At 52.7% G+C, this 23,675-nt stretch overlaps 2 protein-coding genes and 1 long non-coding RNA gene across 17 annotated transcripts; 2 read left to right on the forward strand and 1 right to left on the reverse strand.

Annotated features, from left to right (window-relative positions):
• Positions 1 to 3,378: 3,378 nt before the first annotated feature.
• Positions 3,379 to 13,426, forward strand: LOC102518805 (glutathione S-transferase theta-4). Of its 10 annotated transcripts, none has more exons than XM_032472097.1 (7): positions 3,379 to 5,582; positions 6,238 to 6,803; positions 7,716 to 7,803; positions 11,074 to 11,170; positions 11,696 to 11,810; positions 12,300 to 12,476; positions 13,105 to 13,426. In XM_032472097.1, exons 3-7 carry the CDS (start codon positions 7,779 to 7,781, stop codon positions 13,300 to 13,302), a joined length of 612 nt encoding a protein of 203 aa, XP_032327988.1. In that variant the 5' UTR covers positions 3,379 to 5,582; positions 6,238 to 6,803; positions 7,716 to 7,778; the 3' UTR covers positions 13,303 to 13,426. The 10 variants fall into 10 exon arrangements, with proteins under 10 accessions (XP_032327988.1, XP_032327983.1, XP_032327987.1 ...); XM_032472092.1 differs by lacking the exon at positions 11,074 to 11,170 and having other exon boundaries at positions 6,238 to 6,299; positions 6,482 to 6,803; positions 11,660 to 11,810; XM_032472096.1 differs by lacking the exon at positions 11,074 to 11,170 and having other exon boundaries at positions 6,238 to 6,299; positions 6,643 to 6,803; positions 11,660 to 11,810.
• LOC116661004 lies at positions 10,687 to 15,699 on the reverse strand. 3 transcript variants are annotated; one of them, XR_004316751.1, is made up of 3 exons: positions 15,579 to 15,699; positions 11,719 to 12,553; positions 10,687 to 10,883 (listed from the first exon to the last, which is right to left on the reverse strand). It is a non-coding gene; the product is annotated as an uncharacterized LOC116661004 (long non-coding RNA). The 3 variants fall into 3 exon arrangements; XR_004316750.1 differs by lacking the exon at positions 15,579 to 15,699 and adding an exon at positions 13,008 to 13,137 and having other exon boundaries at positions 11,719 to 12,558; XR_004316749.1 differs by lacking the exon at positions 15,579 to 15,699 and adding an exon at positions 13,008 to 13,132.
• Positions 15,700 to 15,855: 156 nt separating this feature from the next.
• Positions 15,856 to 22,495, forward strand: LOC102504304 (glutathione S-transferase theta-1). Of its 4 annotated transcripts, XM_032472098.1 has the most exons (5): positions 15,892 to 16,167; positions 17,988 to 18,075; positions 19,472 to 19,622; positions 21,703 to 21,879; positions 22,036 to 22,495. In XM_032472098.1, exons 1-5 carry the CDS (start codon positions 15,951 to 15,953, stop codon positions 22,228 to 22,230), a joined length of 828 nt encoding a protein of 275 aa, XP_032327989.1. In that variant the 5' UTR covers positions 15,892 to 15,950; the 3' UTR covers positions 22,231 to 22,495. The 4 variants fall into 4 exon arrangements, with proteins under 4 accessions (XP_032327992.1, XP_032327991.1, XP_032327989.1 ...); XM_032472099.1 differs by lacking the exon at positions 17,988 to 18,075 and having other exon boundaries at positions 15,893 to 16,167; XM_032472100.1 differs by lacking the exons at positions 19,472 to 19,622; positions 21,703 to 21,879 and having other exon boundaries at positions 15,873 to 16,167.
• Positions 22,496 to 23,675: the final 1,180 nt, after the last annotated feature.

The following is a 23,675-nucleotide window of genomic DNA, read 5'->3' on the forward strand; positions in this document are numbered from 1 at the left end:
CTTCTCTCTTTTCTCCCAGTTCTTCTTCTTTTATGCGTTTCCTCTCCCTGACTGATAAGGAGTTTTTATACTTGTGGGCGTCTCAGCAGTTCAGTCCTGGCAAAGGACAGGCAGGTTGAGGGGAACTGGCCCGGGCTTTGCCAGGGATTCGAGCAGGGATTGCCTCTGCTGGCCCCCACCGCTAGCCTGCTCAGAAATGTACCTGTGGCTCAAAGATCAGCTTGACCAGCTCTGTGTGTGCAAGAGAAGGCAGGGGTTGCTCAGCTGGGAGAAAGCTGCTGGGGGGCCTAGGACCATCTTCCCATCCAAAGGAGGGCTTTTGGGGTGGGCACACATGCCGGGAACCTCCCTGCTGTGTGGATGGGAGGGGGAAGAGTGAGGGTGGGTGGGTAGAGATGCTTGCAGGTCAACACAAAATTAGGCAGAATTAGAGTGAACCAGTCACCCCTGTGCGCAAAGTCATATGCCATCCCCCCTGGAACTCTCTGGGTGACCATGGGGCCTGGCACAGCTGCAGTGACCCAGGGCAGAGCTGGATTTAGAGTCAAGACCAATGGAGCTCAAGCTCCAGGGCATCTGACTGCCCTGGAGAGGGTTCCTCGCCATGCTTAGTGTCGTCAGGTGCTTTTGGAAAATTTGCAGCAGAGGTTTTTACAAGTTGGTGGAAGCCCACTGTCTCTTTCCATTGCAGATTCCTCTGTCACACATCTCCCATGGGAGTAGCTGTGGGCATTTGGGATGTGGCTAAGGAGGGTGGTAGGGCTGGGGGATCACTAATGTAAGGGTTAAGTGGGATATATTCACTTGCGTTGAAGTCACTCCTGTGTCTTCTTAAATTACTATCACTATGTTGGTGCATAAACAGCTCCGGGGGACACGCTTACTGCCAAAGAAAAGGTGGAATCGTCTATTGTCTGTGGGAAATATTACAAAATCATTGTCACAAAGAAAGGAAATCAGAGTCTACAGTCAAAAAACATGGCAGGAGGGAGTATTTTAAAGATGGTGTGTCCAGCAATCATATGTCAGGGTATTTTGCTTGTGTTTGCTATGGTTATGGTACTGGTTTTCAAAATTCTTAATTTCTCAATCTAAATAATCACTTTATATAAAAAGGATTACTTATCCTTTGGAGTGTATTGACAGTGACCTGCTTTTCTGCTTTTCTGATCAGTCTCCTTTTCCAACCAGCTCTTCATTCATAACTCAATGCTTCCCCCAGTGTTTGTGGGTCAGATTCTTATCGGCTATAAAGGGGGCCCCAATGTTCCCCACGGCTCGGTTCTCACACCACCACGTGCTGCTCTTCAGGACTGAACATCCCCCTGATGCAGAGACCTAAGAGCATCATTATCTCCAAGTCACACAGGAGAAAACCGGGGCCAAGGTCAATGCTGTGGCTGATGGAAGTGGCAGTGTTGAAAATGACATGACATGAAGGATGAGGTCAAGGCAACCATGAGGTCAAGACAGCTGCAGCGCTCTGTCCCAAGGCCATTTCAGTTGGTGACAAAACAACTGTCTCTAATAGATTCCCAACCAGGGTTCCTCCCCCACAGCAGTGGCCTCCTCCGGAGCCAGAAACGCCTTGGTTTGTGTGGTTTCATTCACAGGCCATCTTAGCTCCACTTAAACAGGAAAGCTGAAATGACTTGCCCAAGATCACTCAGCTAGTAAGTGACAGATCCAGGATTCAAATTTGGGTCTCTGGACCCAGAGCAGGGTCAGAGAGAATAAGGGCAAACAGACTGGCAGCCCGTGGAGCTGTCCCAGCCCTGCTAGCAAATGGCAGTGGCAGGCCTGGCTGGAGAGGTCGGCTCCAGGCCCTTTCTTCCCTGGTGGCACCCTAACCTACGTGGACTGGGCTTTCTTGGTAACACTTCCCTGCATTTGAGGGCCCCGCACCCTTTAAAAGCACTTTCAGTGTCTCATTAGGTCTCTATAAGCACCTCCAGAGCAGGCAGAGCTACAATTATTTTACAGATGACAAAGCAGCCTCAGAAAACTTTTTGGGGCTCAGTTACCTCCCTATTGGGATGTTCCCTGGTGTGGTCAGCAGTAAGTTGCCCTACAGGTGCAGGGACTGTACACCCAAGGTCATAGCAGGTTCTGTTGGAAGACCTCCACCAAGGTCCTCCCTGAGGGAGGTGGGCTGGGACCCCAAGGTGCCCTGGCAAAGGATGAACAAAGCATGAACTAGATGTGGGGGGTGGAGTCTCACATGAAGTTTCCTACTGACAAGGGTTACTGAAAGGGTTCTTGCCCTGACCCCGTAGTCTTTAACACTGGGTCCACTTCACCTAGAAGGCCTGAAATGAGACTGGGGTGTTTATGACACATACTTCTCTTAAAACCAGTGTCTAGTTCTCACCAGGGTGGGCCCCGTGTGCGCTCTCCCCCTCCTCCAGTTGGCATCACAGTCTTGTGTTGCCACTGTCCATCTGTCCCTTCCTCTTTCCCCTCCTTAACCCACAGGTAAGTCTCCCACAAATAGAGGTAGGACTCAGGGTGGTTAAGAGCTGTGGTCAGACTTCCACCTACACGGGAAAGCAACCTCAGATCCCTTCCTGCTCCAGAACTGGACTCTTGACTCAGGTCAGAAGAGCTTTCCTTTCTTTTCCTCCTGCCTGCCCACCCTCCTTTCCCTGACCGGTCTTTCCCTCCGCTATCCTGTGCATAAAACATTCACCTTCCCAAAATTAGTAGGGGTCTACTAGGATTTGCTCCGTGATGGGGCTTCTAAGGTTGGGAATGACGCCGTGGACTCAGCTTTGCCGGGCGGTGGTGGGGGAGTGGGGCACGGCGCCCGCTCTCATTTTCTTCCAACTCCCTTTTTCCCCTCCACTTTTTGAGTTCACCCTTTACTCTTCGCGCCTTCCTGTCTCCCCTCCTCCTTCTCTGCCGCTGAGACCCTGCTCAGTTCCTTCCACTCGACACGGCCGCAGACTCTGCACTCCCTTCCCTCGCCCCCCGGGTCCCTGTCCAAGCTCCCGAGGCCCCGACCCTTCCCTTCCCGCCCTAGAGGAGGCCCCAGCGCTTTCCCGCCCCTTTCTTCCAGCCCCGGCCGCCTCTTGGCAATAACGGAACCACCCGCCGCCATCGGAGGCCCTGGGCACAGTGGCCGCTCGGGTCACTTGACTGTAACTGACCAGCGCGCTCCGGCCGTCAGTTGCCGGCGCTGCCCGTTGCCAGGGCAACCCGCGCACCCACCCCTTCCTCCCGACAAGCTCCGCGCGTGGGCGGGGCTGGGTGGGGCTGGTGGCGTCGTGGGCCCGCCCACCTCCAGCATGCTCCGCTCGGGATGGTGCTCTGAGGGGCGGGGCGGGGCGGGGCGGGCAGCTCCCACCAAGCTCCGCGCGGCGGGGCGTGGCCGGTGATGTCCCCGGGGCTCCAAGGCACCTGCACCGGCTGCATCTGAGGGGCCAGTGACGGCTGTTAAAATGCTGTGCCGAGGGCCGGGGTGAGGCGCGCGTCCAAGAGGAGGGCCGTCTGGCATAATTTTTATTTTTGCAGTGACCTTTTTGTTAGTATGGTGGCTTTCATTTATTATTAGAAAGACTATTGTCCAAATAATGTATTCTCCGCCTGGGTGAGGCTTAAGTGAAGCCCCCAGGCGCTTCCACCTCAGCCTCCACCGTGGAAACTACGCTCGGGAATCTGGTGTTTGCCGTCGTGTGTGTGTTTATAATCGAAGGAATTCACGGACAGCCACCGCATGGTGGTTATATTGACTGTTTTGAGTCAGACACTTGAAAAACAGCAAATGCAAGAAAAACGCTGACATTCTTTGTTTCTTAAAAGCAAGAGATGAAGTTGCCGTGTGAAAAATGTCCTCCAAGTACCAGAAGGAAAGTAACATTCTTATCGTCATGGGGGAAAAGTTGAGATCAAGAGAATTTAGTACAAACAAACCTTGTTAAAGTAGTCTTCCATTAGCCTCTTTGCATAGTTTAGTTATTTTCCCGCAATTGCCTCTCTTTGTTCAATCTAATAGAAAGGCGCATAAAGTTTGCCATTACTTTGTGTCTTCATTCCTTATGAAGGGTCCCAAGTCAGGTGAAACTTGTATTAAATACATTTAGAAGCTCTTCTCCTGTTGAATGCCAGTCAGACCCAGTTGGAAAAAACCCCAAGAGGACAAAGGTAAAATTTTACCTTCCCAACACAATCCTTGTAGCTGGCTTCATGATTTGGGATTTCCTTAATGTCTCTCTGCCCCACAGCTGTCCGAGATGCTCTCACACAGGTACCTGGGCTTAATTCATTAATTCTCACTCTGCACGTTGTTAGATTCTTTTGCTAATGGCCGTTTAGAATGTTTCCAATTCTTTGCTCTTACAAGCTTGTAATAGCATATTGAACATATTATAAACACACTAGCCTGATGGGTGTGGAATGGTATTCATTGTAATTTTAATTTTCATTTCCCTACTTTTAGTAAGTTTGAGCTTCTTTTTATGTATTTTTGGGCTACTCAGTTTTCATGTTCTGTGAATTGCCTGTTCATATCTTTTGCCCAGTTTTCTATTTCATTGTGCTTTGTTCCCTACTGACAGGTAGAACTTTTAATACTTTGGTGGTTACCAATCTTTTGCCAGTTTGGTGCATTCATTGCAAATATTCAAGTCTGTGGCTCTAAGAGGGTGACAGCTTGAGCGTGTGCCATCTGCTTCCGTGGCTAGCATCTAGCGGGATCCAGAGGAAACAACTCGCTGTCTTTAATTACCAGGAAGCCTACACCCTGTTTTATAACCAAGGGCTCCTTACAACCAACAGAGAGTCCAGACACAAGCATTTAGGGAATTGCCCGTAAGGGATAGAAACAGTGCAGGTGAAAGCACAGCCCTGTTCCCTTACCCACATTTCTATTTTCAGTGGAATGCTTGGTTTTCTCATGGGTGGAGTGGGGCAGGGGCAGTCCCACAGGGCTCCCAACATGAAAAAGCAAGCAGGCAGGAATTGCCCTCTGGTCCTGTGCTGTGTGCACCAGGATGGAGAGTCGCAGTGCAGGCAGGGCATGGAAGGAGGGCAGAGGGAAGCCCAGCAGGCCTGCACCTGTGGATGAGTGCCTGGCGTGGCAGCACACCAACATCCAGGTGCCTGCCACCAACGTCTGCCTGTTCAAGGTGAGCCTTCCTGCCTTATTGTGCAGGTAGGCAGGAGCCAAGACCCCCAGAGCTGGAAGGGACCAATTGGCCCATATACTAATTGCTGTGTACTGCCCTATGCAGACACCGCTAATCTATCCTAGCTGTCTTTCTTCTGAGCCTGAATGAAAGCTCAGACTCCTTCTGAACACAGAGCCCCAGAGGGCATCACTGATAAATGGCAGCTGGGGAGGGTGGAGAGGAAGCTGAGGAGGCTTGGAGGGGCCCAATATAAGTGCCCCCTCTCTTTCTGGCCCAGTGTCTCCTACCCGACTTCTCCAGGCAGCCTGTGGATGCCAAGTGGCTGGAGCGGCTGCTGGGGAAGCTGACACTGTCTCTGCAGCACCTGGATTGGGAGGTCCTGGCAGCCAAACCATTCCTGGCCACCAAGCAGTTCTCCCTGGCAGATCTGATGGACTCAAAGAGCTGATGCAGGTGAGGTTCTCCTGTCCGCCTGCCCTCTGGGGGTACTCAGGGTGTAGCCTGAGCCCCAGGTTCCAACTGCTCTGTCTTCCCAGCCCACTGCCTTCAGTTGTGACCTATTCTGAGACTGGCCCTGGCTGGCAGTTTGGTGGGCCCTTGTGGAGGCCCCCCTGGGCATGAAGCTAGTCCAGGAGGCCCACAGGCTTGTGCTGTAGGCTTGGGACCCCCGAGAGGCCCAGTAGGACCCCCAGCTGGCCCAGAAGCTGGTGCAGAAAGTGAAGGAGCAGCTGCACTGAGGGGATACTGGGCCCTTGCCCTCCGCCGTCTGCAGTAAACTTGCTCTTTCCCTCCGCGCACCTCCAGCCTCACTGTGCAGGGAAGTAGGGTCTCTCCAGGAGGGAGTTCTCCTGGGAACTCTCACAGGATCACGCAGCTTGGAGTGGGCAGCACTCAGGCCTCCCCCTGGTGTCCAGTTACCTTTCTCAGCTGCCAGGTGCTGAGTCCGGACACACAGCCTGGCCACAGCCAGTCCAAACCCAGACTGAAAGTTCCCAGGCTCCTCTGTGTGGCATGATCTGGCTAGCGTCCACTGTGTCCGCGGTGGCATCATCCCTGATGCCCCGACAGCTCCCCATGCTCCCATTTCTTCCTCTTCACCCATTTCTAGGTGCAGTTCAGGACAAGGTGATCTGTGAATACCCCCAGTCTCTGCTTCTGGAACCCTCCTGGGTGAGTCATCATCCCTGGACCCAGCAAAGCCCCTTCAGTCACATTCTGCGGTGAAGGCCTGGCCCAGGGAATTCCCAAGTGTAAATTGTTCTCAGACCCAGGCCAGGGACACATATGGGTGCCCCCAGGGAGGGGAAGGACAGGGTCACAGCCACCCCCCACCCCCTGGCCCCGAACCACAGGCTTCTCCCCAGCCCACTCCTGGCCTCCTCAGAATCCTGGTGCTGTGAGAATTCCAGGCTTCCTGGCCTCATGACAGCACCAAGTGAACAAGAGGTTCCAGAATGTGGGGTCCTGGGCCTGGGCTGGTGGGCACAGGACCAGGGTGCAGGCTGCATATCAGCTCAGGTTGGGTGTCTGCCGGCCGCGGCTGGGGCCCCACTCGTGTCTCCATGGGCCTGGAGCTCTACCTGGACCTGCTGTCCGCCTCCTGCCGTGCCGTCTACATCTTTGCCAAGAAGAACGGCATCCCCTTCGACTTCCAGTTTGTGGATCTCCTGAAAGGTGGGCCCCAGCACTGCCTGGCTGGGCCAGGTCCTGGGGGAAGGCAGGACACAATGTTGGGGCGTTTCTAAGAAACGGAGACAGGGACAGATCAGAGCCCCCTCCCCTCTGGAGTCCATGGGACAAGAAATGCTTCCCAAGAGAATTGTGGGCTGTGCACCTGCCCACCCTGCCTTCGCCAGTCCCTGCTGACTCTGCTGAACAGGTTTTACAGGGTGAAATGGAGAGAGGAGGGGTGGTGGGCCCCCGATTTCCCTCCCAGTGCCCTCACCTCCTCCTCGTGGGTGTCTAGCACCTGGTCAGCTGCAGCACCTGCCAGATTAGGTTGGCAAAAGTCACAGAGGTGGGTGCTGATTTCCTATTGCTTCCGTCCACACCCATCCTCTCCCAGTGTTCAAGCCCCAACCCCAGGTGAGGTTCATAGCCTTGAACGCCACCCAGGCATGGAGGGGGCTTCAAAATCTCTGCTCGCAGAGGCAGTAGCCTCTAGAACGGAGGAGATACAGAAGACCCAGAAATAATTAGGGTGTGAGTAGAGTTCCCTGGAAATGTTTCCGATGGATCTGATGGAGGCCTCCGGGGGGCTGGGGGAGGGGGGCAGGGGGAGCCGGGACCCTAGGGCTTTTATTCATAGGCTGTGGCTTCAGGCCCGGAGTTGGGAGTGAGAGCTGGAGGCCTTCAGCTTCTGTGAGCCAGAGTTGCTCTGGTCACAGAGCCTGGGATGGGGGCCGGAGTCCTGACCTAGACCCTGTTCTGCTGCTGACTTGCCCTCTTACCTGGGGGGAGCCACGTGCTTCCTCTGGAGAGATAGGCATTTGAGAAAAGTGGAGAGAAAGGCATTTCTCCCTCTGGAATACCTGGGCCTCTCTTCCCTGGGGTCCCAGCAGCCTCAGACCTTCCTGCCCCTCTCAGGCCACCATCACAGCAAGGAGTACATCGAGATCAACCCCCTGCGGAAGCTGCCCAGCCTCAGAGATGGAAAATTTATCTTATCTGAAAGGTAATAGTCTTCCCTGGGGCCTCTCTGCCGTCTGCCTCTGCGGAGACTCAGCGGCAGCCCCACCGGCTAGTGCCTACCGATTTTTTTTTTTTACTATGGAAAATTACAAGGGGCGGGTAGAGCTCAGTGGTAGAGTGCGTGCTTAGCATGCAGGAGGTCCTGGGTTTAATCCCCAGTACCTCCATAGAAAAAAAAATAGTAAATAAACCTAATTACCACCCCCTCAAAACCCCCCAGAAACTAGATGAAAATTACACACATACACCAAAGTAGAACAAATATTAAGTAATGAGGAGCAGAACGAGCCCCCGCACCCATACCTGCAGCTCCAGCAGGTGTCCACTAGGGGCCCCTTTTGCATCATCTGAACCCCACTCTTTTCCCCAGCCTCCTGGCCACCCCATCACTTCACTCATAAAGTGTTTAGAAATGAACTTCTAAGAGAGATAAGGGCTCTTAAAAAAAAATGCCATGATGACACCTCATAAAATTAATAATTATTCCTGGAATTCATCAAATAGCCTGTTCATATTCAAAAGTCTCAGAATATCTCATAAATATTTCCTTTGTAGTTCGTGCATTGGAATCAGGGTCCACATAAGCGGCAAGATTTGCAGCCGACTGATCTGCCTCTTCAGTCTCTTTTTCCCTGCAGCCCCCTCCACGCCCCACTTTGGACTTTTGCGTGTTTGCTGTGAGTGAAGAAGCCAGGCCCTTTGTCCTGCAGAGTTTGCCACGGTCTGAATTCTGCTGACTGCGTTTTCTTGGTATTGCATAATGTGGATTCCTGTCCCTTTATTTCCTGTAAATTGGTAGTTAGGTCTTGAGGTTTGGTAAGGTGCAGGGTTGATTGTCAGATGGCTTCACAGGGGGTCTCATAACTTAAAGTCTAGCTCCCAAGTGGACCATGGAAGTCTGGGGCCCAAGGCCTGGTACTTTGCTAGGACTGCTGTAACAGAGCACCACTCACTGGCTGGCTTGGAACAATAGAAATACGTTTTCTTGTAGTTCTGTGGGTAGAAGTCTGAAATCAAGGTGTTGGCAGGGCCATGCTTCCCTTGACGGGGCCAGGAAGGATCTGCTCCTGGCCTCTCTCCTAGACTCTGATGGCCTCAGATCTTCCTTGCCTGGTAGATGGCCATCTTCTCCCTGTGTGTATTCACATCACCCCCTTCTGTGCATGTGTCTCTATGTCCAAATTTCCCCTTTTTAAAAGGACACCAGTCATATTGCATTAGTGTCTATTCTTATGACCTCATTTTAACTTGATGATCTCTGTAAAGACCTTCTTTCCAAATAAGGTTACATTCTGAGGTACTGGACATGAGAATTTCAACATGTCTTTTTAGGGGATACAATTCAACTCATAACAGTCTCCCCCCCGTTCATGTTCTGCCCATGTGTGAAACACATTCACCTCTCCCCAACGTGTCTAAGAGACTTAATAATTTCAGCATCAACTCTAAGTCCAAAATGCCATCCTCTAAATCACCCAAATCATGTTTGAGTGAGATTCAGAGTTTGATTCATCCTGGGCCAAAATTCCCCTCCATCTATGACCCTGTAAAACCAGACGACAAGTCATCTTGTTTCCAAAATACAGTGCAAAGGACAGGCATAGGCTAGACCTTCCCATCCAAAACAGAGGAATAGGAAGGGAAAGGGCTCGAGTATCCCCAGCAAATCTGAAACCTAGCAAGACAAGCTGCACTGGATTTCAAGGCTTGAGAATTGTTAAAAATCAAAATTCAGCTGTGTAAATTTAAAGATCTCATTGGCTTTATACAACAATTCATGAATGGGGCAGCATCCCACCTAGAAAGGAGCTCTGAAGAGCTGCCTTTTGTAGGCAGATGGAGGTAGGAAAAGGAAGTTTCTAGGAAAGAGTGGATTGTCTGGGACAAAGTCATTTTCCTTTGGGGGGCAGGCATGGGTTTATGAGGCAGAATTCCTCACTAGTGCTTACCAGGGAATTCAAGACTGACTGGTAAAAGGTCACATTTCTGGGAAAAGCTGAAACTTCAATTAGGTTAGATATTAAGTCTTGGTTTGCTGACATGGGCCTTAGCACAAGTGACTCCATTTTGGGTTTTTGGTTTCTCTCTCTTTTTTTTTTAGCAGGATTATCATTTTTGGCTCCATGTTCTGTTCTCTGGGCCCATCAGGGTGGTGGCCCCACCCTCTGGGACCAGGGAGGCCAAAACCTGGCCCCACCCCCACTATCCTGGGCTTGTGGTGGCAGGACAGCCCTTCTGGCCCTGAGACTTCCTCTGGGTCATTCTTCCCCTTTCTTGAAGGCCAACACACACGCACAGTTGAATAGCCCCATCAGCCCATTTCGTAGATGTGCCTCACGGTCTTCCTTCATTTCACCCCATCTGGCTCCTTCTGATGGTCTGTTAGATCCACAAGTCACATGCCTATCTCTTAAAATGTTATTTTATTACTTCTGGGGGTAAATTAGGTTTATTTAATTTTTTTTTTAAATGGAAGCACAGGAGATTGAACCCAGGACCTTGTGTATGCTAAGCATATGCTCTACAACTGAGCTATACCCTCCCTGCCCCCACATCTGTCTCTTTACCAAGTGATTGTCAGCTGCACCCTCCGTGTTCTCTCCAGAGCAGGGCCCCAACCTCAAAGTGCCAGGGCTCCTTCCCTCTGCCCTTGGCCTTATATGCCACCGTCTCACCCAGGTGGTCCTTCCCTCCCAGGTCCCAGTCCTGGGCCTGGGAAGGCTGTGAATCCACTCCCATCCCTCTTGGGCCTTCTCCCATGACCTGCTCCTCCCCCACCCCCTCCAGCCTCCCAGCCCCTCTGCCCAGGTGTGTCTATCAGGGCTCTGAGTGAGGGGCTAAGGACACCAGCCACAGAAGGCAGACCCAGCTTGACCAGTTTGAATTTATTGGTGGACGTGACAAGCCAGGGGAATTGGGCCTGGCTATTGGGGGGCTGATGCCCTTCCCCGCCCAGCCCACCATGTGGCTTCTCACTGCCATCAGCAGTTCTCAAGCTGCATCTTTGAAGCACCTATTCCTTGGGAAACAAGCAGCCTCTCCTTCGTGGGTGATCTGAAGTTCCTAGGGAAGGACGGGGACAGGCAGAGTCTGAGTCACCTGCTTGCTTGTGGGCCACTCACTGGTCGGGGCACTGGGACCCATGACTGCTGGTCACCCCTGGCCAGAATTGCTGATAGTGGAGCAGCAGGTCCCTGCAGGCAAAGTAGGGGAAATGGTGCTGGGCAGACAAAAGGCCAAATGCCCATTGCAGGGTCATCCCAGGGCCTGGGATGCTGCCAGGTGCCTGTCCCCCAGGAGATGGGGCTCCTCCAGTCACAGCAAGCTCTGGTTGGCTCTGGAGGCAGGAGGTATAGGAGAACTTGGTGGCGTGGGTGGGCCCCACTTGGCGGGAGGGCTGGTGGCAGTTAATAATTGTGGAGGTCCCAACCTGAAGGTGCAGGACTAAGAGACACTGAGAGTGTGGTGGCGGGGTTAGTGGGCATGGGCAGAGGGACGCAGGCATCTCCGACCGTCTCTGACCTCTCCCCCTCCTCCCCTACCCTCTTCCACTCACACCCACAGACTCTAGTTTTTCCAAATTTACCAAACTCCCTCTTACCCGTATTTCCACACACTGTCCCCATCTGGACTGCCCTTCCTGTCCCAGTCACCAACTCCCTCTCGCCTGAAGTTCTCCCTCCCTGCCCTCATTGATGGACGGATTGCCTGCCTTTCTGGGGCTGGTCCTCCTTCTGGAGGCCTGCCTAGACCCTGTGGCTGGAGGCCCCGTCTGCTCTGGGTGGGTGGAGGAGGGGTGCTAGGGAGGCAGAGGCGAGCCCTGACTGGCCTCACTGCAGCGTGGCCATCCTCTTCTACCTGTGCCGCAAGTACAGCACACCCTCGCACTGGTACCCACCTGACCTGCACACACGCGCCCGCGTGGACGAGTTCATGGCCTGGCAGCACACGGCCATCCAGCTGCCTATGAACAAGATCCTCTGGATCAAGGTGAGTGGGGCCATGGCTTGTCTCAAGCAAGTGTCCTCCTTCTCTGGGCCTCATTTCCACAGGCCCCTTTCCTGCCCACCTTCCAGAGTTGATGGGAGTCTGATGTGAGCCACTGGGTATGGAAGAGCCTTATAAAGACAAGGGGAAGGGTGCCCAGGAGGGGATTCAAGACATTTTGTTCCAAATTAGAAAATATCAGAGTCCAAGGGCCCATAAAGACCACCAGATTTGAAGATGATGCATAACCAGCCCACGTGCCGTGACTCCCTGTCCTATGCCTGTGACAAATCACTGATCAGTCGCAGGATTCTTTCCTGCTGGGACCTCAGAATCCCTCTGAACAATGGCTCCAGGCAACTACCACTAACCAGACCTGCTGAATGAGGTGACACCACTTTCTATCCTCGGTACTGTCCACACCTCTCTAGTGGACAAGGGTACTGAGGCCCGGAGGGTCAGATGCAGCCTCCTCTCCCCTCCCCTGGCCAGCTGCTGATCCCAATGATCACGGGCGAGGAGGTTCCTGCTGAGAAGACGGAGCAGATGCTGGCAGAGGTGAGGAACAACCTGAAGCTCTTCGAGGAGAAGTTTCTGCAGGACAAGATGTTCATCACCGGAGACTGCATCTCCCTGGCCGACTTGGTAGCCCTGGTGGAGATGATGCAGGTGTGCGGGGGGCGATGGGGGCCCTGGTCAGTATGCAAGGTAGCCACTTTGGTCCCTGGTCCGTGCGCAGTGCAGACCTGCACTGGGAAAAACAGTCCAGTTTTTCTGTCCAAGAGGGTGCAACCCCTTAATTGTCAACCCCCACCCCTTCTGCTTTGCCCACTCCCACCCCATGTGGGGTCTCCCAGATATCCTGGGTGCATGTGTCTTAGGCTGCCTCCTGGGTCTCTTGTTCCAGCCCTGTGCTTGATCACAGAGGGAGGCTCAACACAGGGGACAGATAACTGAATTCCTCCCACCCTCATCTGGGGACAAGGGGTTTTCCTGGAAGAAGGCAGGAACCCATGGGAGGTTTCACGCTGGAGCAGTGGAAACCCCCTGAGTAAGGGTCACCTCTGAGATGGATTCAGGAGCCTTGGAGCAAGACCAGTGACTGAGAGTCCTGGGGGATCCTGGATCTTTCGTCCCCACCCCTCATCTATTACACAGCCTGCGACCCCTGACCCAGGACCTGGGAGTCAGCAGACTCACTCTTCTCAGGGGTGGATGGGGAGAGCCGCTGAGGCTGTAGGAGAGGAATCTGGCGGGTCCCCTGGCTGACCACTCCATCCTCTTTGTCTCTCCACAGCCCATGGGGGGCAACCATAACATCTTTCTCAACAACTCCAAGCTGGCTGACTGGCGCATGAGGGTGGAGCTGGCCCTCGGCTCCGGCCTCTTCTGGGAGGCCCACCAGCGGCTGATGACATTGGCAGAGTGGGACTGCTCAACGTTGGATCCATGGGTCAAGGAGAGGATCTGCAATGTGCTGCAGAAGTTCAAGTAGAAGCAGCGCCCCCAGTAGGGCCTGGCTGGCTCAGCCCTCTGAGCCTCCTTCCTTAGGGGAGACACTGAAAACCACTGTTTCTTTGACTAATAAAGAATGGAGCAGCCACCATTGCTGAGCCTGGGATGTAGGGTGAGCATAGCATCTGATGCAGGGCTGGGTGGTAGGTGCAGGTCCCCCCAGCTTCCAAAGAGAACTTAAAAATTAAGGCTGAGATGTGATTAAACTGCCAACAGTAATAGTTGATGACTTCAGTACTCCACTTTCACTGATGGCTAGACTAGTGAGACGGAAGACCACCAAGGAAACAGAGGGCCTGAACCATGCTCTGAGCTCACGGGCCTGTCGGGTGCACAGAGCACTGTGCCAACAGCAGCAGAGCAGCCTCAGGTGCGTGTGCAGTACTTTCTAGGATAGACAATGTTAGGCCATAAAACAAATCCCAATAAATGTAGAGACTGAAATCATACAACGTGTGTTTTCTCTGTACACAATGGAATGAAGTGAGAAGTCAATAGCAGAAGGAAAACGAGAAAAAGAAATGTCTAGAAGTGAAACAGTACGGTTTTAAACAATAGATCAAAGAAGAACTCTCAAGGGAAATTAGCAACTACCTCAAACAAATGAAAGCAAAAACATAACACACCAAATTTTATGGGATGTGGGCAAAGGTAATGTTAAGAGGGACATTTATGGCTGTAAACGCATACAGATCTCAAGTCCATAACCTAATTTACACCTTAAGGAATTAGAAAAAGAAGATCAAACTAAACCCACAGCCAGCAGCAGAGAAGAAATAATAAAGATAAGCGTGGAAAGATCAGTGAAATAGAGAATTAAAAATAATTAGAGAAGATCAATGAGACAAAAAAAATTGGATTTTTTAAAAAGTCAATGAAATTGACAAACTTTTAACTAGAATGACCAAGAGAAAAATTAGACTTGAATTGCTCAGATCAGTAATGGAAGTGGGCACAGCCCTACTGATCTTACTGAAAGACAAAGGATTTTAAGGAAGTACAGTGAACAGTTGTATGTGAACAGACTAGATAACCCAGATGAAATGGGAAAATTCCTAGAAACACCTTTTTACCAAAATAGACTCAAGAATAGAAAATTTGAATAGATCTATGACAGATAAGAATTTGAAATAGTAAAAAAAAAAAAAATTGAAATAGTAATCATAAAACTTCCTACAAAAAAAAGCCTAGGACCAGATAGCTTCACTGGTGAATTCTACGAAATGCTTCAAGAATTAACACCAAGGCTTCACAAACTCTGCCAAGAAATAGAAGAGGAAGAACATTTCCCAGCTTGTTCCATGAAGCCAGCATTACCTTGATACCAAAGTGACTAGCAGTAATCTTACCAAGATGTTTGCTTGACTGCGTGTATTGCTAACAAAAATCACATATAAATTACCTTTCTCCTGTTACCTCTTCAGAGAAGCTCCCTAGAGCTGAGAGGCTATTTGTCAGACTATAGTTCTCAACAAGACCCTGGATAAAACTTAACTCACAACACTCTGGTGTGTTTTTTGTTTGTTTTCAGTAGACAGTTACCATTTTTTGGTTGTTGCGAGAATAATTAAGAACTACTTGGAGGTGGGGAATGGCTCAGTGGTAGAGCATGTGCTTAGCATGCACGAGGTCCTGGATTCAATCCCCAGCATCTCCATTAAAAAAAATAAAATAAAATAAGAACAAAATTAGAAAGAAAAAAAAGGGGGGTATAGTTCAGTGGTAGAGTTCTTGCTTAGCGTGTAAGAGGTCCTGGGTTCCATCCCCAGTACTGGTAATAACTAACTAACTAAATAAATAAATCTAATTGCCTCCCCCTCCCAAAAAAAAAAAAAATTGTTAAATACTTAAAAAAAAACAAAAACTGCACACTCAGCAAATTTCAAGAACACCATGCAGTGTTGTTAACTCTGGTCACCAGGCTGTGCATTAGATCTTCATAACTTTTTTGTCGTCGGTATCCAAAACTTTATACCCTTTGACCAACATCTGCCCATGTGCCCCTCTCTCCAGCTCCTTGTAACCCATTCTGCTCTCTGCTTCTAAAAGCTCCACCTTTTTTTTTTTTTAATGGAGGTACTGGGGATTGAACCCAGGACCTCGTGCATGCTAAGCAGGTACTCCACCACTGAGCTACACCGTCCCCTCTCCCCATCATTTTGAAGATGGAGAAGCAGAGGCCCAGAGGAGGGATGTAGCAAGCTCAGGAAGTTCGACTGAGGAGCAGCAAGACCAGTGGTCAAATTCTAGGCGTACATTGGGGCGAAGTGAGTGACCACGCAGACCTCAAGCCCTGAGGATTTGCCGCTTGTTAGCAACACGATCTCTGGAGCGTGGGACCAAGAGCACGGACGCCCGAGCCCGACTTTCTGAGCTTGTAATCACTCGGTGCCTCAATTTCTTCATCCCTAAAATGGGGACAACGGGAACTTCTGACGCACGCTACATCGGGTTTGAGCCTTGAAGACGTCGTCCTCTGGGAGAAGAGCCGGGGACTGGGGCCCCTCTGCGCGCCCCCGCCCACCCCAGGCGGACCTTCCGGGTTCCGCGCGCTGGGCCCAGCCCCCGCCCAGCCCGCAGACCCGCCGCGCACGGGCGATTGGACCCAAGTGCGAGGCCCGGGCGCCAATGGGGAGAGGCCGGGGGGTGGGCCGCGCCGCCGGTCGTCAGTCCCAGCTCCCGCCTTACTGTGTACGGTGTCCCTGGCGTCGCGAGGCCGGCCTGCCCCCCACCATGGGCCTGGAGCTGTACCTGGACTTGCTGTCCCAGCCTTGCCGCGCCGTCTACATCTTCGCCAAGAAGAACAGCATCCCCTTCGAGCTGCGCACCGTGGACCTGCGCAAAGGTGGGCCCGGGCCGGGTTTGGCGGACAGAGAAGTCGGAGAGGGATCCGGGAGGCCAAACACCAGTTAGGGGGACCCTTCCCTGCGCCACCCACTTCCTGGGCCTACCCGGAAAATGTGAGCCACCAGGGAGCTCTGAGATTCAGGGATCCCCTTCAACTCTGCTGGGTCCCATAAAACGGACAACGGGGCTCAGCTGACAGCAAATAAAGAGGTGCGGAGACATGAGGAAAAGCAAGACCTGGAGAACAGAGTGGGGTGCACCTGGGTGTAGGGATAGGGGACCCCATGGAAAGAAATGGAGGCAGGAGGAGAGGGGTCCAGGGGGCCGCGAGTGGGGATGCGGCAGAGTGAGTGCCTCCTTTGTGGCCCCAACTGCTGAGTTTCAGCAACCGCAGGCTAAAACCCTCCTCTCTGCTCAGGCCCCGGCTGCACTGGGTCCCCCGCCCCTGTCCCACCCCAGTCCCTTCCTCCTCCTCCAGCTTTGCCTTCACTTGCCTTGCCCTCTGCCTCTCTTATTCCTGCTGGGAAGAGGGGCACACCACCAGGGGTGCTGGGAGCAGGAGGGGGACTGCGGGGCTCCGAGCCCTGTATGCTGAGCAGAAGTGTTTGTTGCTCTAGCAGGTCTCCAAGGCCCCAAGGGCACAGCTGGCATGCCAAGGCAGCTGATGGGTGGGGGAAAAGCAGAAACTCCTTGTCGCTGGGAGAGGGGCAAGTAGGAAAACTCAACTTGGCTGAGCCATCCACCCAATGCTCCCGCTACTGTGGGCCTCGCCAGCCATCATTCCTGTGGACCAGCCTGCCCCTCCGCCTGAATCACCATCTCTTCCCATCCTCCTCTGGGCACTGCCCACGTGTTCTGCCCAGGAGTTACCTTGCAGAATGTGGGGTAGGGGAGAGGGCATGGGAACAAAGGGATGTCCCAGCTGGGCTGTCAGATAGAGGGTGCAGTGGGAGGTGGGGAGGGGAGGGTCCCTGGTGAAAGAACGGTCTGAAGATGGAGGCGAGGGTGTGGTTTAGGTGGAAGATGCAGGCAATAGTGTAGGGCTTTGAGGTGCTTCTCCCTGATCCTGTGTTACTAGGGAGCCACTGAAGGCTGTTGAGCAGGGCAGCTATGACACGTAAGTGCCCCTCAGAAGCTTCTCTCTGGTTGCATCTGAAGGAACAGAAAACACTCATATGAGCTCAAAGCAGAGGTCAGGGTCCTCTGGGGACACTGGGCGGCATCTTTCAGGGGCTGTGATGGGACAAGAATGCAGAGCCTAAAGATGGGGCCATCTCTCTCCCCATTGCCCAGGGCAGGGTGGGCCAAGGGACACAGTGAGGCAAGGGGAAGTTGATTGCTAGTAAGTAGACACCAGGAAAAGGTCATCTGTCTGTATTAGGGGACCCTACCTTCCAGTACATAGGGAAAGGGGCACTGGAGGGAGTCAGAGTCCACTCAGGTGGCCAGCCGCCCCACCCCTGCAGCTGGGGACACCTGCCTGTAAGCTCCTGATGCTGGTGATGGTGGAAAGGCAGTGAGCGGGGGTGCCCTGGCTGGAGCACCTTGGTCTCTGTTTTATGAGGTGGGGATGCTGTGATGGGGGAGGTGATGCCCCCCAGGACTTGGCAAAGGATGTCAATGTCTATTTTGCACCAGCTGGCAGGGCAGCCTCCCCTCCCCACCATTAGCCTTTCCCACACCAGAGAGCAGCGGGGGGCTGGGAAGAGCCAGGAAACTGGGGCCTGGGCCTTGCACTGGGCAGGGTGGGGTGCATGGGCACAGCCACCCCAGGCTCAGTGTTTCCTTCTACTGTCTGCCACGGTGGGCTCTCTGCAGGCCAGCACCTCAGCGATGCCTTTGCCCAGATCAGCCCCCTGCAGAAGGTGCCTGTCTTGAAGGATGGGGACTTCACTTTGACTGAGAGGTAACCAGGGCTCTGGGACTGCCACCAGACCTCACTGGAACCACCTCATCTGAGCTCTCTGTTTTATAGAAGAGAAACCATAGTCCTCAGAGGTGAAGGGCCCTTTGCCCAGCATCCCAGAGAGTCAGGGTTGGAACCCAGGCTCCTGCCTGTGTACCAGTTCACAGGGATAGTTGGCAGAGCAAGCTTCTTTTTAACATCTGTACCATTCCTGTGGTGGTGTGCGGGAGGGGGAAGGCAGGGGTGCAGGGTAAGGCAGCCTCATCCTCCATAGGGCAGCCCTCTGGGCAGACTTGTGCTGAGATGCCCCAGGGGCATCTAGGCTACCCAGTGGCTCTTCTCTGAGCTGCTGCTTCCCTGGGTGGGCCCCGCTTCCAGTGGTTGGACGCCCAGACACATGGATGTTTTCCAACACAGCAGTCCCAAGAAGTAGAAGTCTCTTTAGGGGAAAGTCCAGTCTTCACCCAGGTCATCCCCTTCATCACCTAAGTCACCCCTCCCACAACGAGGGGAACCTAGAACTTTAGAACTTGCCCCTGGAATGGATGCACCCCCCAAGAGGACTCCTCTGACATTCGAGCAGAGCCATCTTCCTTCCTGCTGCCCCTTACCTGAGCCCAGTGTTGCCCAGCGTTGGCTGCCTGTGGGGACCCGCCTGGGGCAGCGTGTAATCTGCATCGCTCTGAGTCTTCTCTGCCCCGAGGGAGGTCCTTTGCTCCCAGCAACCTGCAGCTTTCCTCCCAGGTCGCCCGGGCCAGTGGCAGATAGAGGTTTTCTGTCCTTTTGGCTGAGGGGTCCAGCTCTTGGGGTAACCCAAACTCCTGAAGGCCTTCCTATGGCCCCAAATTCCCACATTCAGTGTCCTTCCAGGTCCATCCTCCTCCCAACAGCGTGGCAGCCCTCATAACCCAGGACAGGAGGAGAGCCTTTTCTGTCCTGTTGGTCCAGGATCCTGCAGCACCCCAGTGTTTCCAGCAGGATGCTTTAGGGAGAACAAAGGGATGATAGGAAAGCCACTTTGCACAATCAGGCCATGAGGGGGTCTGAATGTCGGGCGATGGAAATGGATGCAGGCTGGAAAGAACTGAACTTCCTTAAGGCTCAGCTTTGGTGCCACCTTCTCCAGGAAGCTCTCTCTGGTCCTCCCATCAGAATCTATCTCAGAACACTTGGCAGAATACTCTGTCGTGGGATTTTGCCTGGTGATAGGATGAGCTTGGTTATTAGCCTTAGAGAGATCTCAGCTTTGCCACCAAAGGCAAGTCCCTTCCCTATTCTGAGCCTGGCTTCCTAGTCTGGAAACTGAGCAAGTACCTTGGCATGTGGTCAGGAAGATTAAGGAAAGGACTTGGTACCGTGCTTGCCCCTACCCATCACATCCTCCCCTCCCCTACAGTGTGGCCATCCTGCTGTATATGACCCGCAAGTATAAGGTCCCTGACCACTGGTACCCCCAGGACCTGCAGGCCCGAGCCCGCGTGGATGAGTACCTGGCGTGGCAGCACATGGCCCTGCGGAGAAACTGCCTCCGGGCCCTGTGGCATAAGGTGAGTTGCCCCCACCCAGGTGGGAGGGGTGAGGGCGTCACCCCCAAAAGGGCACCATCACATTCTTAAGTTTGAATAGCTTCTATTGGCCTGAACTTGACTTCCTCAGTCTTTCTTCTGTTTGCCCAAGCTGCTGTGAAACCCATCTTAGACGTTCTTTATTTGAGAAACGTATTTTTCAGTTCTAGAAATTCCATTTGGTTCTTTTTAGCGTTTCCATTTCTCTGCTTCAAATTCACCATCTGTTCGCCATCTAGGGGTAGTGGGGAACAAGGAGTTTATATTCCTTGATGATTTTAACGAGAAATAAGATTATTTTCTTTCTAGTGTTGTTATGGTGGGAGCAATTGTTTTTTGTGGCCGTTGGTGTCCTAATCAGAGGTGGAACTCCTCGGGGGAGGGTATAGCTCAGTGGCAGAGCACATCCTGGGTTCAATACCCAGAACCTCCATTAAAAAAAAAGCTATTAAAAACAAAAAAGAAGTGGAATTCCTCATTTTTTGGAAAAGTATGTGGCTAATTCTGGTCATGACTTTCATTGTTCTCTTTCCTATAAATTTTTTTAATATAAAAAGAAACATTAAAGAACAAAAGTCAAAAGACCTCTTTGTTGCCTTTGTTCCCTCCTGAAGCCCCTGGGATCAGGTTCAAGTCCTTCCAGTTCATGGCTTTCTACATTGTTACATTTATGTGTATCCGTAAATAAGGTTTTGCTTTGAGTGCTTGAAATTTTATATAAACGCTGTCATACCATTCTGCAACTTGCATTTTCTCGTATTCCTGTGGGTGGATCTAATTTATGTTTTTCCAACTACTCTATAGCATTTCCTTATGTGAATAAATCAGAATTTATTTATTACCCTTTGATGGTCTTTTACATTTAAAGAGGAATAGAAACACTTTAAAACCATAAGAACTTTGGAACCACCACATCATAACAGAAGGGAAATGTAGACAGTCTGTTGCAGGGGTGAGGCAGATAATATAGACATTATTTATATTAGAGGTGGGCCAGGTGGGGCTGGGCGGACTGATGACGTTGTACCCCACCCCTCCCACCCCCAAGGAGCAGCTTCTCCCCAGCAGCAGGCTTAGATGCTGAGCAGGGAAGCCAGGTAGGAATTCTGGCTCTGTGTGGCCAGCACTTTTATGTTAAAAAAAAGCTGGAAATCTGGACTTTTGTTATGAAATGTCTCCACTTTTAAATGTCACCAACTGACCCATAGCTTTAAAAACTCTGCAGCCAAAGGAATGTCATTAGCCCAGCACTGGCCTCCAGGCCACGGCTGGACGATCACTGACCTTGTCTACCTTGTTTGGGGGAGAAAACTGAAGCCACTAGGGCGTGTGTACAATCCTAGCCCTATTTACCTTTCCAGAGTCTCAGGCTCCCCAGCCACTGTGTCCCCTGACAGCTCTGTCAGGCCTGAGATTGTTGATGGCTTTGCCCTAAAATGCCCTCCCCCTGGGATCCTGGATGCCACCCTTTCCCGCTCTCCTCCTTAGTAGCTCATTGGGGCAGAAGACATCAGTTCCATGCTTGGCTTAGTCTTTTCTTGGCTGTGCCATCTCAGGCAACTGATCGTCCCTCTCTGGGCTTTACTTTTCCCCTTAGATGAACCGTGTACTATTATTCCTATTTCATAGATGAGGACACAGAGGCTCAGAGGGTTTGGGTGTTTTGCTCTCGTTCACGTAGTTTAGAAGCGACAGAGTTGAGACCTTAAAAGCTTAGCCTCCTGGTTATCTGGTTGAGGTACTGATTTTACATTGTGGGGAAAGCAGTTAAAAAATAGGTTGTTCCTAAGCCAACCCCGGCTCCTCAAAGTATTAAACTCATTGTTCAGATCTCAGAGGGGCTTGTGTCCTTCTTCAGATGCCCAGGGCTCAGCCAATCAGAGACTGTGGAAGCAGGAACAGTTCCAGGATAAGGAGTCCTTTAGGAATTTCCCTGAAGGCCTAGCCAGGCGGTGGAAGAAAGATGCACAGAACCAGGAAGTGGGGGGGGGGTGTTGGGGGAGGCCTTCCTGCCCCGAGGCTGGGATGGCCCCTAACCCCCTTTTGCCTGCCCGCCCACCAGGTGATGCTCCCTGTTTTCCTGGGTGAGCCGGTCTCTCCCGAGATGCTGGCGGCCACGCTGGCAGAGTTGGATGTGACCCTGCAGGTGCTTGAGGACAAGTTCCTCCAGGACAAGGCCTTTCTTGCCGGGCCCCACGTCTCTCTGGCTGACCTGGTAGCCATCACAGAGCTGATGCATGTAAGTACTGTGGGCAGGGGTGCCGCTGAAGTCCTGCTCACACTGCCCCACCTGGGTGGGACTGTGCTTATGTGTGGAAACCTTCCCAAACCAGGCAGATGCTGCCATGCTTGGCTTCACCCATCCACCCCTATCCTATCCACTCTCTCCCTATAGCCTGTGGGTGCTGGCTGCCAAGTCTTCGAAGGCCGACCCAAGCTGGCTGTGTGGCGCCAGCGTGTGGAGGCAGCAGTTGGGGAGGTCCTCTTCCAGGAGGCCCATGAAGTCATCCTGAAGGCCAAGCACTCTCAGCCTGCAGACCCCACCATAAAGCAGAAGATGATGTCCAGGGTGCTGGCCATGATCCAGTGAGCCTGGAAGCCTTTCTCCTGTTCTACCCTTGGCAGTTCACAAAGCACCTTCATTTCCAATGTCTCATGGGAGGGGGACCTGGAGAGCAGGAGTGACTTGCCTGAGTCCCACAGCACCTTTGCTCCCTGGGCCACGTCCCCTCCCCACCCCATCTTCACAGCTGCCTGAAAGTCATGATTAGCCCTGATCTTGTCTCCTTTAACGACTGCATTTTCTTTTCAGTTTGGGAAATAAACCTGGGCTCAGCCTGAGCCTCTGCTTCTAACTCTAATGTGTGATTTATTTGACCTCCTTTTGCCCTGGCTGTGGTCTTGGCTTCTATTCAAAAGACAGCCCCCTTTCCTAGGTCCTGTGGGTCAGCTGCCCCTAGCCCCCAACTATGGCTTCCAAGAGTGAAATGAACAAATGCCTTCTAGTTCTTAGAGAAAGACAGCAGGGGTAGCAGCCATCCACATGTGTTTGCTGCAGGCATACTGATCCAGCCTCCTAGGACATGGCCCTTTGGCACCAAGGACTGTAAATCATGAGTCCTGAGGAATTGGTCAGACAGGGAAAACCCAAGTAACTCTTGGGATTAGGACTCAATCATGCAGGGCCTTAAATGCCACACCTAGGAGCTGCAAACCATAAACAGAAACAGAGTGCTCAGACTGCCTTTTGGAATAATATTCCGGCTGCTGGTGGGGGTTGGACTGGAGGGTGGCCCGAGAGGGAGCAGGGAGATTAGATATTGCAGTAATCTGGCCAAAAGTGACTGTGGAGGAGGGCAGTCCACTGAAGGGGGTGGAGAACATGGCCTGCCCAGCCTGCAGAGGGCTTCAGCACTTGGCCAGGAAGGTGCCCTCCTGGGGAGACAGGTCTTCCTCATAGTGGGAGCAGGGGGCCCAGGGAGGCCAAGCTATTCTCAAGTTTTCCAAAATGGATCCTCTTGCCAAGGGGCTTTCTCTGAATGTTGGGTTTGGGGCCAGGGTCTTTTTACCCAGGAGGCTCTCTAAGAGAGGGGGCTTGGGGTTGGGAGGATTTGGCCCTGCAGAGGAAGTGCGGGGGCTCCAGGCCCCTCTGCAGACCTCTAGATGGGCCCCATAGGGCTTCTGCTTTTCTGGAGGGATTAGTTGGGAGCGGAGCGTAAAATAATTTGACCCCGGGGATTGGGGAGGGGCATCCTCCTGGGGTGTGGACACCGCCCAGACACCCTCCCCAGCCTCCATCCTGGGCACTGGGCCCAGGGGCTGCTGCTCCTTTCTCCTCCTCCTCCAGTTGTGTTCCCCGGGGTCTCTGAAGTCCGTCCTCCCTCAGCCCCCTCCCTCACTGGGGGAAAGGGGCTTCGGCCAACTGCCTGCAGCGCAGCCCTTTCAACCCTAAATTCACTGAGGGTCTGCGCTGCAAGCGCCCTTGACGCCGTCTCCCCGGTACCATCCTCCCGCCCCATTTGACGCAGGTAGGCA

Source organism: Camelus ferus, chromosome 32, assembly GCF_009834535.1.
Source record: "Camelus ferus isolate YT-003-E chromosome 32, BCGSAC_Cfer_1.0, whole genome shotgun sequence".
NCBI classification, from domain to species: Eukaryota; Metazoa; Chordata; class Mammalia; order Artiodactyla; family Camelidae; genus Camelus; species Camelus ferus.

Excerpts from the sequence above, each read along its gene's own strand:
- LOC102504304 (XM_032472098.1), top strand. The coding sequence starts at position 15,951 with ATGGGGAGAGGCCGGGGGGTGGGCCGCGCCGCCGGTCGTCAGTCCCAG. Across the intron at positions 16,168-17,987 it reads CACCGTGGACCTGCGCAAAG|GCCAGCACCTCAGCGATGCC; the intron begins GTGGGCCCGGGC and ends GGCTCTCTGCAG. Across the intron at positions 18,076-19,471 it reads GACTTCACTTTGACTGAGAG|TGTGGCCATCCTGCTGTATA; the intron begins GTAACCAGGGCT and ends CCTCCCCTACAG.
- LOC102518805 (XM_032472088.1), top strand. The coding sequence starts at position 6,584 with ATGTGGGGTCCTGGGCCTGGGCTGGTGGGCACAGGACCAGGGTGCAGG. Across the intron at positions 7,804-11,659 it reads AAATTTATCTTATCTGAAAG|CGTGGCCATCCTCTTCTACC; the intron begins GTAATAGTCTTC and ends GCCTCACTGCAG. Across the intron at positions 12,477-13,104 it reads CCCTGGTGGAGATGATGCAG|CCCATGGGGGGCAACCATAA; the intron begins GTGTGCGGGGGG and ends GTCTCTCCACAG.